The 16,368-nt window shown below is 40.1% G+C and overlaps 1 protein-coding gene across 2 annotated transcripts; it reads left to right on the top strand.

The window, feature by feature from the left end:
* Positions 1 to 969: 969 nt before the first annotated feature.
* LOC121403110 lies at positions 970 to 16,368 on the top strand. Of its 2 annotated transcripts, none has more exons than XM_041590754.1 (7): positions 970 to 1,049; positions 4,519 to 4,884; positions 7,541 to 7,642; positions 9,357 to 9,378; positions 9,460 to 9,494; positions 12,777 to 12,811; positions 16,045 to 16,368. In XM_041590754.1, the coding sequence occupies exons 1-7, from the start codon at positions 1,007 to 1,009 to the stop codon at positions 16,174 to 16,176; spliced, it is 735 nt and encodes a 244-aa protein (XP_041446688.1). In that variant the 5' UTR covers positions 970 to 1,006; the 3' UTR covers positions 16,177 to 16,368. The 2 variants fall into 2 exon arrangements, with proteins under 2 accessions (XP_041446688.1, XP_041446687.1); XM_041590753.1 differs by having other exon boundaries at positions 16,042 to 16,368.

The following is a 16,368-nucleotide window of genomic DNA, read 5'->3' as shown; positions in this document are numbered from 1 at the left end:
TCGGAAAACGAAGAGCTCCAAGTGCCATCCCGCCGTTGATTTAGATACTAGCTGGTGGGGAGGCAGTTCTGGGAGATTATTCACCCGAAGAAGAATCGATTTGTCGCTGGGCGACTTATCTCCCCCAGTAGCTTTGTGTGCCCCTGCCCTTAAGGACTACTGATTACCTGAGGCTAATCACACCCAGCTGGTCAGCCTGTAGAATCTCACTCTGCTACAGTACTTCTGAGAGTTTTGTTTTAGCACTTATATAATATTATGACTTTTTACTGCAATACTGAACGTTTCTGAGACATACCCCAACACTGTACACCTGGTCAGCTATAACCTTTCAATATTAATTTTTAGTGCAGATGCAGTCTTTTCAGAATATGTTCCAATTAGTCTGCTGAATACTGACCTCAATTTATCTATAATGACCTCACTATCATATTCTTTTTTTTCTTTGGGAGTGGAGTGGTCTCAAATAAACCAAATATATGGCATTTAGTTCATGTTTTGGAGACTCCCCCAAAACATGATTACTCTCCCAAAATCACGATTATGCTTTGGTCTTGTTATTCATAGCATATAAATTGTGTCTATTATTCCACTGCTGAGTTTATGATCATCTCCAGTCATGGAGGAGCAAGGGGTGATTGTGCTGTCTCCTCTAAAAGGAAGTCTCTGTTTTCTAAATCTGCATCCTCCATGTTTTTCATAGTGTGAATGTCAAGCGTCAAGCAATGTGCGACATCCAATAAGTAATAACACAAGCAAGCATTAGTGAATAGATTTATATCTATACATATTAAGAAATTACATTTTTAAGCAATATGTAACTTGTGAAGCGGGGCACTAAAGTTGAAAAGAAAAACTTTCCAATTTTACATGTGATCTCTATTTTTGGTTCCATTTTTTAACCAGGCCAGGGTCTGACCACAAAACTGCCTCTTGAGGAAGCAGAACATTTGTAGAATGAGAGAAGTGACAAACCTCAAGCTTCTTCGAGCAGTGAGATGACAAAATGAGAGGCACAGGACTGTTGCTTGTACTGGGTGCCCTGCAAGGTAAGCAATTGCCTTCTTTGTTGCTATTTTGCGATTATTTTGCATGCTTTTAAGCAAAACAAACACAGAAGTATTTACTCAGTGCTGAACTTGCCAACTTCTGTGTCACCATATTAAAATATTGAACCAATTGACCTGATATTCTCATTGTAGCCTGGCAGGGGTGGGTTGTTCAACAAAGCAGGAATGAAACACTTGCTATATCTCTAACAAAATAACAGTTCAGACCTAGTTGCTATGAGAACTAGGTGCCTGCAATATCTATAGGTAACGCTCATTTAAATAGCAAGCTTATTGGCCTAAAAAACAGAAAATGTATTTGCCTGTCTTAACTAAGTGGAGTGTGCATTTTGCAGTATGATTTGGCAACACTACAGTTTCCAGGTATAAGTTATCTCTTTCTCCCTGCAGCCATATCATTCCAAACAATTCAGTAGCCTTTCTACTCGCATCTGACATAGGTTATAGTTCAGTAATGGATTAAGTACGTATCGGTGCAAAGAAACAAACACATACCTGCCAAGTCTCCTAAACCTTCTAGGAGAGTCCTTGGGTTCTTCCAATGTCTCAGGTTGTGATGTAGTATTGGTATACCACTCCTTGTTCTGCCCATAGCTCTGCAGGCATTTCCCACCCCAACTCCACAGCACTCGCTCTTGTTCTTAAATGTAACCCCACATTACCCTGATACAACTCTGATGAGAGAGCAAAACAGTTGTGAGCAGAGTCAACAAAAGAAACAGATTGTAAATGAATCATCTAATGGAACATTCTCTGTACGCTCTCCTGCTAACCTTCAAAGTTTCCTGACCACTGAAGTCAAATGTTGGCTGTGCATCTATCGTACATAGTAGAACATATATATAGTGTAATATGTACACAATACAGTCAAGAAACTGTTTTACTGTATTTTCAAATAAAGAAAAAAGAAATGAAAGAGTTGACAGTGAGGTTGAACAATAGAGCTTGCAATAATGATGGTACAATATTCCAAGCATAGTCTACCATTGCCACAAATGTTTCCTTAGCGACATCACATCTCATCAATATCAAGAACATGTATAGAATCTGTAATCCAGAAGCAGGTTATTCATAAAGATCAGAATTATGGGAAGGCCATCTCCCATAGACTCCATTATGATCAAATCATTCTTGAAAATAATTTATTTTTTCTCTGTAATTGTACTGTATAATTAATCCTTATTGGAGGCAAATATTTCTATTGGATTTAATTAATGTTTAATTTATTTTTAGTAGATCCAAATTACAGCAAGACCCCTTATCAGTTCTACAGCATTCTGGATAACAGGTCCTAAACCTGTGAGCATGCTAAAAAAAAGAAAGGAAGATTCCTTGTATATTTTCTGCATTCTTTCACTATGGCAAATAACAAAGACCTATTCCCAAGATAGAACATCGGTGGCGGGTATCAATATTTAGAATTATTTGCAATAAATATTCTCATTCCTTTTGCTGGATTGTTAGGGAGCTGTGGGTGGGGAGGAAAGTGTGAATGTTAAAACTACTGTTGATATTTTGTCATTACCCAAAACTCTTTTTATGCTGTTCAATTTTATGCTGGTGGTTTTCCCTAGAAAACTCGAATTTTTTGTGGAAACACAACTCGAGCTTTGATAAATAACCCCCTAACTGTCCACAGTTGAGGTACTTTGGAAACAGTAGCCCTACCTAGGGAAATAAGAGCTCTTGGGAAGTGACTTTGCATTGAACTGAACTGTGTGGTTATTAATGCCTTTCGGAGTTGATTGGAACGGTGATAATAAAAGGACTGTGCTAGATAAACAATTCCACCCAATGTTGGAGTCTGTACCCCTGTATTCCTTCTTTCGGGATCAGGTGCTTGAAAGCGTATTAATAATAGAATGTATTTTATTTATTTAATATATTTACATATTTCTACCTATGCGTGTATATGGTATAATCATGCATACTTTTTATATACATATATATTTTTTGCACAAAAATTTCATTCTTATTACATGAACCTTAATTGCACTGAGGTATCACTTTGTCTTTATACTATTTTAAATATATGCATACACGTGTCTATTTAATCCTTTACACAAGTGCACACAATCACTCTGATGAAGTGCCCAGCTATGGGGCATGAAACGCGTTAGAATTGTACTCCCTCCATTGTCATCCTTCCTATGTGTGAATAAAGAATAAAGCCGAACCTTGATGTTAATTGTGCCGGATTCCTGGTATTCTTGATCTGCGCCTTGGTAGCGGTCTGTGGCTTTGATGTAGTAGCCGGCGAACAGTGACCTGCATATCGCGAGAGCAGCGATCGAGCAGGACGGCATATTAGTCCGGGTGAGCTCCGCCATTAACGCTTCAAGAGTAGAGCTAAAAAGCGTATTACCCAACCTGCCACAGGTTGGTAAGTCACATATAGTCCAAAAAGCTGCTGCACACTGATTAAGTGAATCAATTTTTTAGTTGTGCAAATTTATTGGCTCATGCAAAATAGACAAGGCAAAGTTTTGGACCTCGCAGGGCCCTTTATCAAGCCTCTAGTGACACACTCCACTCTGTACTAAATAGTGTTAGGTGAGGGTGGGGACAAGGGCAGGGAAAGTGCTGGGCGGGAACAACTCAACAGCTCCAATTGGTTACATTACTATACAATATACCACTGTGACTTTCATAAAAAGATCAGTCCATCCATTTCAGTGTCCTTTGTGTTGACAAAGAGTGTCCAAAAATTAGATACTGTGTACTTATCTATACATTAAAAATTGTCCATTTGTCCAAAAAAACAGTGCATACAATAATATACTTTTCTACAACTTGTGTGTCAATAAAGTGATACATTTTAGTTCTTTTTGATTATTGCATTATAAAACATTTTACAAACCAAATGCCAATTGAGTGATAAATATTAAGTTAATTTGAAACATTACACTGTAAAACACCTATGCACCAATCAAGTGATAAATGTTGTTTCCAAAAAATTGTAATCAAATTTAAAATGTTCTCCTGAGGGGTACTTCCTACTGCTCTGTAAATCCCAGTTCCAAGTATCTTTCACCTGTATGCAAAGAGAAATCAGGCTACTGAAGAGTTAAATACATGAGTGTAATCCAATTCCACAAGAGTGCACCAATAAAGGGTTACATATCGTATTCATAAAAAGTATATAGTCATATGACAAGTGTGTAATAATGACCAAAATCAACAAAGCACATTAAACAAGGCACTGTACTTGATCTGGATAAATACAAATAAAAAGTTGCATTTCACAATGCATGCAAAGGAAAATTTGTTCAAGCAAAGGATTACTTTTTCACACTGTAAATAATTTTTAAACTAACAACGTTTATTACATTCTCGCACCAAGGCATTTTATAATTCAATCTGTCTGCAAAATTATTTTCCATACTCTTACTTACTTGTTTAGATTGCATTTCAAACCCAAAAATGCATCTGATTTCTTCTTCTTCAGGGTGTCTCTTGCAGAATATGCAGGTGTCCCAGATCCCAGCAGTGAACAGCACAGAGGGCAGCACAGTCACCTTACAGTGTCACTATACACTCAGCAGCACTGAGAATGTGACCATCGGCTGGTACAAGTGGTACAGACATGTGCCGGGGGGGCCTGATGTCTCTAATAATAATGGTGATTATACAGGCAGAGTCTCCAGAGCATCTCAGAGTGAATTTTTCAATAACAGATCAGCCAACATCCAGCTGCACAGAGTGCAATCCTCAGACACTGGAATGTACATCTGTGAAGTTACATTTGTGTTCAGTCAGACTCTACAAGGACATGGGAATGGGACGTTCCTTAATGTGACAGGTGATGTGACAGGTGAGACTCTTACTCATTAACAGGCAGAGAATAAAGACGATTACATATGGGGATTTTACCCTGCATTCCCCCTGCGGTTAATCTCCACTGTGTTCCACTGCAGGTGAGTGCAGAACAAAATGCAACCTATTCTCCCTTAATGGCCCATACTAACACCCAGACACATCCAAACGCTGGTGCAACATATCAGGCAATTGGATGCACCTGTGTCAGTACAGGCTGATAAAGACGAATAGACTGTATTTGGTTTTGCAAGCCCCTGCGGGAAAGCAGGGTGTCAGGGCCCTAATGAAGATATGTCCTCCAAAAATATATTGTTATATATATTTATATACAACTTTAAGTCCTCCAATGCAAAGGTTTCTATAGGTAGCCTCCCCCAGTGTCGGACTGGGATGCCAGGGGCCCACCAGAAAACCTTAGGCTGAGGGCCCACTTTCCAAACTATTATACCTCCGCTCCTCACTCAACCTTTTTATTCTCCTAGTCTCTTTTTCTCTACATACTATAGTCTATTCTTCCATTATTAAGTTCCCATAAAGAAATAGGGAATTACCATGAACTAGGCCAAATGGTCAGAAGCAAGAGGACCACTGACACCTGGGCCCACCGGGAGTTTTCCTGGTATCCCTGTGGGCCAGTCCGACACTGGCCTCCCCAAACAAAAATGTCACCCTCCTCCCCTGCTGATTAATTAAATTCATTATGGGCTCTCACACTGTGTTAAAAGTACAAAATGTCCCATAGCCAAGCAATATGTATAAGGTGGTACATAGACACAAAAGCTGAAATACACAGAGCATTGTTCATATATTTGATGATTACTAGCTGTGCCCTATGATGTAAAACACGGAACGGCTGCTTTAAGCTGTGTGATGGGTTCCAGGCTATGTAGCACATCAGTACATCTTCTCCAGTCAAGATTATAGCCTAATGCTATTTACATGTATGACACTAAAGGGCCATGTTTTGTTGCAGTAAAAAGCTCAATAGCAAATTTGGAGAAAAAAACGTGCTTAAAGGAACAGTAACACCAAAAAAATAAAGTGTATTAAAGTAATTAAAATATAATGTACTATTTCCCTGCACTAGTAGAACTACTGTGTTTGCTTCAGAAAGACTACTAGAGTTTATATAAATAAACTGCTGTGTAGTCATGGGGGGAAGTCATTCAAGGCTCAGGCTTCATAGGAGATAACAGATGCATTATGCAGAATACCATTGTATTCTATTACAGAGCTTACCCGTTATCTGCTATGTAACCTGTGCCCTTTCTCCCCATGTCCACACAGCAGCTTATTTATAGAAACTATAGTAGTCTTTCTAAAGCAAACACGTACATTTTACTAATGCAGGACAACAGTACAATATATCTTAATTACTTCAGACACTTTTCTTTTTTGGGGTTACTGTTCCTTTTATGGGCTTTTAGTAGGTTCTTTTTTTTTTTTTTTTATAATCACCAAAAAGTCATAGCAACAAAGGGCAAGTGCGAGCTTTTCGGGGCAATCATAGTTTTTTTGGCTGTAACTTTTCAGTGATTGTGATTTTTGCTGTAATTTTCCTGAATAGCTGCAAAATATAAATTTTTATGAAATTTCCCCTAATACTTACAGTACTCCCAATCTAAGTTACTAATAAAAGTGTATGGAAATAAAAAATAAGCAGTCATTCCTCCATGTAACATTAACAGCTATTTCTTTTTTTTTTTTTTGTAAGTCTTTATTTTTTAATTTTCAAGTTTATGGGGGGTACAGAAGAGAAAAGAAGGGGGGGGTGAGGGATACAATATTGCATTGAAGACACATATCACATTTAGCATACAGTATAGAACATTCATCCTCAGGCTATTCCTTCAAATTATACCCTTTTGTTTTTGTCTTTTGTGTTAGACCGACTGGGAAGCCCTTCTGTCATTTTTTCCTTCTAAATATTTTTCAGTGATTCTATACTGTTGCTATCTAAGTTAGGGGGAGTGGAGAAAAGAGGGAGGGGGTAAACTAGGGGGGGATTGGAAGCAAATCTAGAACCACTCTTCATTGGTCCTTCTTTTTGTCTAATTCCCTATATCTCTTCTTCATCTATTCAGTATACCTAAGATTACTTTAGTCTCTTGGATGTTGTCTGTTGACTCGTATTTTCCTGTTATGTATTTTGTAGGTCTTTCCAATCACTCCATATATTTCCAAATTGTTTCATTGTACCGTTTTTAGTGCTAAAAGTTCTTCCATTGTCTTCGTCATCTCCAGTTCCCTGACCCAGTCTAGTTTATTGGGGGGTTCTTCCACGTTCCATCTTTTTGGTATCGCCATTCTCACAGCGATGAGTATATGAATGATCAGTTTGTCTTTTATTACTGCTTGTGTGGATTTGTTTACATTGAAAATCCCTGTTTCCATACTGTTTGTGTACGTCATCGGTCTCAGTTTCTCTATTTCACGAAACACCTCTTCCCAGTACATTGTAATTTTCTCACATGTGTACTAAATACATTAACAGCTATTTCTATACCACATTCATCACACTCTTCTATACTGAAAACAATTAATGAAGTACATCTTTTTTCCAAAGTATATATTTACAGTATGGACAAAAAGGCTATTAAGGCTATTAACATTTTCATTTATATTTCCCTTGTTGATATTTTCTTTCTTAGATCAGCCAGAATCCAGTACCTCCCCTCACAATTTCTACTATTTCCTTATTGTGCCAGGGATCATGGGGATCATAGTGGCAGTTTATATCTACACTAAATATGGTGAGGCCGGACTTGAATTGCTCTACTGAATCTTATTAAAGAAGCCAACTTTGTCTGCATTGTTATTTTAGAATTAAGGTTGCACGGAATCCAGGATTTGGTAAGGGATTCAGCCAATATTCAGCCTTTTTCAGCAGGATTTGGATTTGGCGGAATCCTTCTGGTCGGCCGAACCAAATCCTAATCCTAATTAGGGGCGGAGAGGGAAATCGCGTGACTTTTCTGTCACAAAACAAGGAAGTAAAAAATGTTTTCCCCTTCCCACCCCTGATTTGCATATGCAAATTAGGATTCAGATTTGGTTCGGTATTCAGCCGAATCTTTCGCAAAGGATTCGGGGGTTCGGCCGAATCCAAAATAATGGATTCGGTGCATCCCTATTTAACACAATTCCTTTTTGTCATCCAGGGAATAATATCCTGTCTGTTATATCTTTTAGTAGGATTGTTTTGTGTTCACTTTTTTTTTTACAGGACTTATTTACAAAGCAACTGCAAAATTTTGCAAAGTCTTCCTGGTTTTTCAGTCTCAATGGTGTGTGATTGTGTGATTGATTGGTCTTGCCTTGCAGCAAAGAACCCTATCACTGCATGTTGCTTGGCACAGTAGTAGCAATTAATATTTGGTAAAAGTCAGAATGCCTATGAATAGGTGTCTATAAATTTGTGAATAGCATTCCTATTGATGCAGTTTGGCCATTTAACCCTGTGAATGCATTCACAAGCTCTTATAGGAATGTTAAAGTGTTAATGAGTGCAGGACTTGTGAAGTGGATTAACTACTGTAAGTGATTAGTTTACCATCCCAAAATATTAAATCCCAAAAGTTTCCAATAGTAAAACACTACTTAGACTATAATGTGAGAGTTTAGCGAATTTGTTTCAGTCATGGAACACCCTTAATTTAGACACCAATGTATGGATGTCATCTGTCCTTTGATCCATAATCTGACAGTTCAGTCTGTTTTTTAGATTGTGGTTTATGTATTAGCAGGAGCAGTGGTTTAACTAAACAAAGTTGGGCCCACCTGTAAAAAGAAAAATTGCTGGGGGTCCAAACTCACAACCTGAGTCATGCCCCACTCTCTCCTTCCACTCCTTCATCCCCCCACCCTTCGGAGCCCGCTCATAGAGCAGACCCCACAATTGTCAGGCTCCTTGTCTTCTCGCCTACTTCTCCTGATAATGAATTCCCCACCACAAGCCTCATTAAGCGGAGGAGCAGAGCACAGCTTTCCCTGGGGTACAAGTAGGGTTGCCACCTTTTCAGAAAATTTTTACCGGACGGTTGTGGAGGTGGAAACAAAAGCAGGTTATGATGTAATAGGGGGCAGGACATGATGTAATAGGGGTGGAGCCACGTTGCGCGATGGCCAGAAGGCAGAGAAATGGTACGTTTCAAGCGGAGAGCCAAGGGCTTTTGTTAAGGGTATTACAAATTTATCGGCAACTACATTGCCAGTAAATTTGTAATACTGGCCCCAGCCTTGGCAGGTGTTTTACCGGATAGGCTGGTAAAATACCGGCCGGGTGGCAACCCTGGGCACAAGAGCTTGTGATCATTCACCCCATTCTGAGGAATAAAAAATGATCCCTGTTGTGTTGATAAATAAATATTTCTATGATTTGTTGCAGCAGATTGAGTGTTTACTGTATGACAGAGCTATACACCTAGAAGGTTAGAAATTAATATCTATGTTTGTCTTCTCTTACAGTCTCTACCTTCCCCAGGGAAGTGTAAGTTACATTTAAATATTTGGGGGGTTTTACCAGTTTTTTGGTTTGTTATATTTCATGTATCTTTCCATTGCCTTGCAGGGAACCTTGCACGTATACAGATTTTACAGCACAAGGTAATATCAGACTACTAGTATTGAGCAACATTTTTTGCCGAGTTTTGCAAAAATGACACCCACAGACTCCAATGGTTGAAAAAATATTGACACCCATAGACTTCAATGCAGTTTGGCCATTTTTGGTGAAGCAAAACGGGTTAGATTTGTGTGGACAGCATGGCAGTGATATAGTTAGTACTAAGATCACAGGCTTAATTCTAGGCAAGTTGTTTGTAGGTTCTGCTTATGCTTATGTGCGTTTTGGCTTTTACTCTGTAATGTACAGGTATCTATATTATGTAATAGGAAGCCTACTTTATTAGTGTATAACTCTTGGGCAAGGAATTATGTATTATCTACATTAAGAACTGTGGAATATATTGGTACAGATTTGGGAGGCCTTATCCAAAAAACCCATTATCCAGAAAACGCCGAATTACAGGAAGCCATCTCCCATAGGGGCAGATTCCCTAAAGGGCAAAGTGACTAATGCTAGTGAAAATTCGCCAGTGTGACATCATTTTGTAACTACATTGGTTCGCTAATGGGCTCAGGCTTCACTTCACTAGCGAAGGAGATAGACGCTAGTGTTGATACACACTCTAATGCCAGGTGAATTTTTGCTCTGGTGAACGGACGTAACTGCGCAAATTCACTAAGATGCAGATTTTACTGAACGTTACCTCATTCGCCAGACTTGCCTTCACCATCTCAGACCACGCGAAGTGCAATGGAGTGGATAGGACTTCCTCAATCTTTTGTTGAAAATGTATCTAAGTCCCAAAAAACTCTGGTGTCTTTTCTTTTTTCTGAGTGATAGCCTGCAAAAGACCGTAAAATTTTTTATGGGTAACCGGGTTCCCCCATATATTTCCTAACATATGGCACATAAACTATACACTGGGCTCATGTGTAGGGCATTATAACAACTTGTCCTGGCGAATTTACACCTGAATAATTGTTGCAATGGCTGCGAAGCCGTCGCTGGCGAATTTTCGCCGCTTAGGGAATTTGCCCCATAGACTCCATTTTAAGTTTTTAAAAAACAATTTATTTTTTCTCTATAATAACAAAACTGCACCTTCTACATGACCCTAACTAAGCTGCTTGAATCTATATTGGTGACAAAATAATCTATTTACTTAAAGGAACAGTAACACCAAAAGTTCTTAAGTAATTAAAATATAATGTACTGTTGTCCTGCACTACATCTGGTATGTTTGCTTTAAAAACATTACTATAGTTTATTTGAACCAGCTGCTGTGTAGCTAGGATTGGCATCTTTTCCTGAAAAAAAATACCGGTCTTCCTATATATTTATCTTTTTTTCCTTTTAATAACATTGGGATCAACCATCATTTTGACCGGCCAGGTGGCAACCCTATGTGTAGCCATGGGGGCAGCAATTCAAATTAAAGGTTACATATGTAGGATCCCATTGCATTTCTATTACAGAGCTTATCCGTTATCTGCCAAGAAGCCTGTGCCTGTTTTCCTTTTTTAGCTTGAATGGCTGCTCTCATGGTTACACAGTAGCCTATTTACATAAACTATAACTATTGTCTAAAGAAAGCACATAACTTATACTGATGCATAGTAACAGTACATTACATTTCAATTACGTTAAAACACTTTTATTTATAATTTTTTGGTGTTACAGTTCCTTTAATGTTTAAATGATTATTAGTAGTCTTAAGATATGGTGTTGCACATTATAGAAAGATCCCTTATCCTGAAAATCCCGGGTCCTAAGCATTCTGGATAATAGACCTATTCCTGTAATATATCTGTATACATTTGCATATACTATACCTTGTTTCATGTTGTAGAACTGTCCTGCCTGTACATTAAAGGAGAACTAAACCCTTAATAAAAAAAACCCTACCCTACAAAGATCCTCCTCCCCTCCAGCCTAGCTGCTGTAAATGCCCCTAACTTTTTACTTACCCCTCTTGCAGATTCAGGGCATTGGAGTACACAGCAGCCATCTTCTTCTTCTTCGGTAATCTTCGGGTCTTCTTCAGGCGCTTCACCAATTTCCGTGATCTTCAGGGCATGCGCAGATGTTCGGGATTGGCAGACAGGCACTTACTTTCCGAAGATTACCGAAGAGAAGAAGATGGCGCCCGTGAACTTCGCTGGATAGAATCTGCACAGAGGGGCAAGTAAAGACTTATGGGCATTTTCCCTGGGTAGCAGCTAGGCTGGGGGGGGGAGGAAGGTTTGGTCTATGTAGGGTAGGGTTTTCTATTAAACCTCAAATTTATCTGGTTGAGTTTTTAAAGGGGAAAACTCCAATTTTTCAAGGGAAAAAAACTAAAATTTTTAGAGATTTATTATACCCCAAAGCTGCTAAACTCTCAAACCTGTCAAAGGTCATGTAGAGGTCAATGGCAGATGTTCCTGAAGTTGTTTCTTGACATTGTGATCTGCTCTGGATAATCTGGGTTTTCGTCCGAGAATCCAATAAAGTTGCGTTTTCGCAGGGGCAATTCGATAAAGTCAAGTTTTCGTCAATGTTACGATTCGAGTTGGTGCTTTTCATTCTGACTTTTTCAAGAAGTATTATTGATAAATAAGTTTAGTTTGTTGAAGGGAGTTTGGTCGACTTTGTTTTAATAAAGAACTGAGATAAACTCGAGTACTCCCATAGTCTGACACTACAGGACTTGTTCATAAAGGGTTAGGCGCAAGTGCAGTAGCATAAAGGGCTGACATTTGACATGTACTAAACACTAGCCAAAATGATACCAAAGAGGACTGCAGGTAACTCAAGCTGATGATGCGCTTCAAAGTAAGAAAAAAACTTGGCAAATGGCGGATTCATGAAAGAGTAGCAAAGAGGAAAGCGCTGCTGTCCAAGAGTAACACCTGGATGGACTGCAAGACGTTTAAGACAATGTTTTACTGACAGACGAGTCAAAGTGGATATGTTTGTACAACACAGATGCCATTATATGTAGTAATGGATTACAATGGGTCCTTTGATCAAAATGTTTTGCAAAAAAAGAGGGTAATTGTGGAATAAATAATAATGTCTTTGTGAATTTGGTAAAGCATGAAGCATATTTTCATCTGGTGTTACTAGCCCTTTAAGATACTATCAAATAATAATAATAACAACATATATAATGTAATTTTAAAGGTCAAATAGGACATTTAGGAACATTATGAATAAGAAACAACAGACACTATAATGTACATTACATACATGCATACATATTTGCAAAGCTAATTGATATGTATATGTATAATAAGTTTTATTATAATGTATACTTTACCTTTTTTTTTTTTTACCAGCTCCGCGAATCCATGCGAATACTCCTGCACAACAGGTGTGAATTTTACTTTATTCTTCTATATATATATATATATATATATATATATATATATATATATATATATATATATATATATATATATATATATATATATATATATATATATATATATATATATGTATATAGAGTTGCTTTGGGTGTCCGCACTCGATCTCCAATAGAGTAGAGGTGCACGATCAATGTTCATAATATGCAGTAGTAATGGATCAGCACACTCATTTTAGAAGTGATTAAAGTGTCTTTATTGGTAACACAGCATTGTTATCCAATAATATATATAACAATGCTGTGTTACCAATAAAGACACTTTAATCACTTCTAAAATGAGTGTGCTGATCCATTACTACTGCATATATATATATATATATATATATATATATATATATATATATATATATATATATATATATATACGGTATATGTGGTCAGGGCCGCCATTAGAAATCACGGGGCCCCGTACAACAAAATTTTCGGGGCCCCCTGGACCCCGCCCACCCCAGATCCCACCCACTTCACCACCCAGACATCAGCACTAAAAAAGGTGACCCCCCCCACACACACAAGTTATAAAAAGCTATTGATGGTCAGGGCCCCTTTTTATAAGTTAAAAAAACTGTGGCACCAGGGCCCCCAAAAAAGTTTTTTTTAAAAAAAAAAATTGGTGGTCAGGGCCCCCCTACAAGTTAAAATAAATAATTGGTGACCAGGGCCCCCCTATAAGTTAAAAAAATTGGTGCCAGGGCTCCCATAAAAGTTTTTTTTAAAAAAAACATTGGGCCCCCATAAAAGTAAAAAAAAAAAATTGGTGCTCCAGAGAATATTTTTAAAAAAAACATTGGCGCCAGGGCCTCTCCTTACAAGTAAAAAAAAATTGGGGCCCCAGAAAAAACCATTGGTGGCAGGGGCCTATAGAGTATTACAATAATACATTGGCGGGCAGGGGATTTGAACTTGTGGCTTCAGGACTTCAACTACACCTTCTTTCGTGACTTCGGGTCTTTTCGCTGCTTCAGGACTTTGGGTCTTTTCGCCAATTTCAGGACTTCAGTTATTCGGCTTTTCAGATGGAAGAGGTGGCGCGGCTTCACTGTGGTCAAGGGGGGCCCTGCTATTTCAAAAAGTGCAGCATAGCTGGGCTCCAGTGGGCATCCACACATAGGCAGGGTCAGACTGGCCCGGCGGGACACCATGAAAAAAACATGGTGGGCCCCAACCCTCATGGGCCCCCGTCGGGCCAGATCCCCTTCTCCCAATCCCAGTTTGAAAATAAAAATTTCCTGACGTGCGGCAACGTGCGCGCATGCACAGTGATGCGCGGTGTGCTGGGCAGCGATGTCAGCGTTTGTGTGCCCGATGGCCCTGCAATAGGTGAGGAGGGGTGGGGGGGCCCCTGCCCCTGGACGGCAGTCCTGTTGGGCCCCAGGCCCAGCAGTCCAACCCTGGGCACTGCAATAGGTGAGATGGGGAGGAAGGGTGGAGAGGGGGGGGCCTGGACGGCCGGCGGGGGGGCCCTGGATGGCAGTCCCGGTGGTCCCCCCAGTCCGGCCCTGTACATAGGGGCAAAAGGGGGGCACTTTCTCCCCCTGGATGCGCCTTGAGTGTGTGAGGCAGAGAGAGGAAGGAGGAGGGATGAGTGGGGGAGACCCTGGGATCCATTTTGGGACATTGGGAGAACAGACGCCCCGGCTGCTGCACTCTCTCCTAAGGAAGAAATACAGACTCGCCTCTTCTCACTGATTTAAGAGGCTGCAGTGACAGCTCCGTCCATGCTGCAAAAACTTGTTGCGTTGCAAACAACCCCCTCGCTCGATCCTTCCTCCTTAGCCCTCAGCCCCTCCCTCCTCAGCTCAGCCCCTCCCCTCTTAACCCTCCTCCGTGCTCTGTGTTCAGCTTGTGAGCTAGGGTTTTCGTGTCAGCCTTGAGCACGGAGGAGGGCTAAGAGGGGAGGGGCTGAGCTGAGGAGGGAGGATCGAGCGAGGAGGGAGTTTGCAACTCAACAAGTATTTGAAGCACGGACAGAGCTGTCACTGCAGCCTCGTAAATCAGTGAGTAGAGGCGAGTCTGCATTTCTTCCTTAGGAGAGAGAGCGCACGCAGCTGGAGCGTCTGTTCTCCCCCCCTGAAAATTTTTCAGTGGACGCTTCTGCGGGCCCCCCTTCAGGTCCGGGCCCGGTACAGTAGTACCCCCTGTGCCCCCCTGATGGCGGCCATGTATGTGGTTATAAAGAGCTGCAAAGTGTTCCTCCAAACTGACTTTCAGGCTGAGCTCACAGGCATAGCAAGACCATGCCTGTGAGTTATTTATCAAGCTGTGTGGGGCCTATTTATCAAGCTGTGTACAAAAATGGCAACCAGATCCACCCCTCATCACCATCTGATTGTCAGAGGGCCTATCGGCTCCCAGCAAGACATCCAGACCACGGAGGAAGCTTAGGGTTAAAGGTTCAAGTTTGCGGTATCCAGAAAGGGGTCAGGTGTAATCGTAGGCAGGCAGCAGGAAACAAGATTAGGGTCAAGCCAAAGGTCAGGAAACCAAGGAACAAGAATTTAGGAATTAAGGGAACTCAGGAACACAATATGGCAATTCCTATACCGGCGTCTTCGGTTTTCTTTTATTTTGCATTTGGTGCCAAAACACGGTGTTGTGACATCCCGCGTTTGCATGCTAATGTCAACGCGCCGTAGCCCGAACCCATGCGGCTACCATGGGCGCCACCATCTTGGATCACACCGCTCCTGACAGTGATTGCAGTCTATCTATCAAGCTGTGTGTACATTTTCAGCGTAAACGTTTTTCCTGTAAAATTTCAGTGTGAAAAGCAGCAGCTGCACATGAGAACGCTGAGTAAAAATACAATGAGGCTCCAGTTAAAAATGTTTTTTTTCTACTGCAGGAATTTACTTGCCACCAATTTTATGGGAAAAAAACTAGACCTGAATTTGGAGAAAAGTTTATTATCCTCAAACTGAATCTTGTCCATGAATTTTCACATTATAGACCATGAGATAACTTTATTTCACTGAATTGAATCTGGCCCATAGTCTTTTAAACAGTTACATCAGATTTAGGTGTATTGTACTAGGAGTGAACACTACATTTGGGCTAGGCTTGTCTGTTTGCAGTAGAATTTCATGGCAGAGGATTGGCTGATGTTGATGCATGTGACAATATTTAGGGCGTATCTCCTAATGAAATAGATTTCATATCTCATTCTCTCATACCAGCAGATGCAGAACAATGAGGAGTGTGGTTTCAGCATGGAAAATGATCAATACACATGTGATGAAACTGAAATCGTCAGAAACAGATATCCTCCTCAGGCCTGCCAGGATCTGAATGTGTACAGTGAGCTATCCTAGTGCCTAGTTTCACATCCTGGTGTGGGGTGTGTAGATATATATATATAATCTGTAGCAAGCGGCCGCACTCTGGAAACCGGACTTTTCTCAATCTTTGTGGGTGCAGGGTCAAAAAAATCATATGTAGATTTGTTGACGAGGCCGAAACGTCGGATTGATGTACTGAATAAAATCACTGTTTGATTAAATGAA

This window comes from Xenopus laevis, chromosome 4L (genome assembly GCF_017654675.1).
Source record: "Xenopus laevis strain J_2021 chromosome 4L, Xenopus_laevis_v10.1, whole genome shotgun sequence".
NCBI lineage: Eukaryota > Metazoa > Chordata > Amphibia > Anura > Pipidae > Xenopus > Xenopus laevis.
Note: the sequence above shows the minus strand (reverse complement) of the source record. Positions and strands in the feature narration are given on the sequence as shown.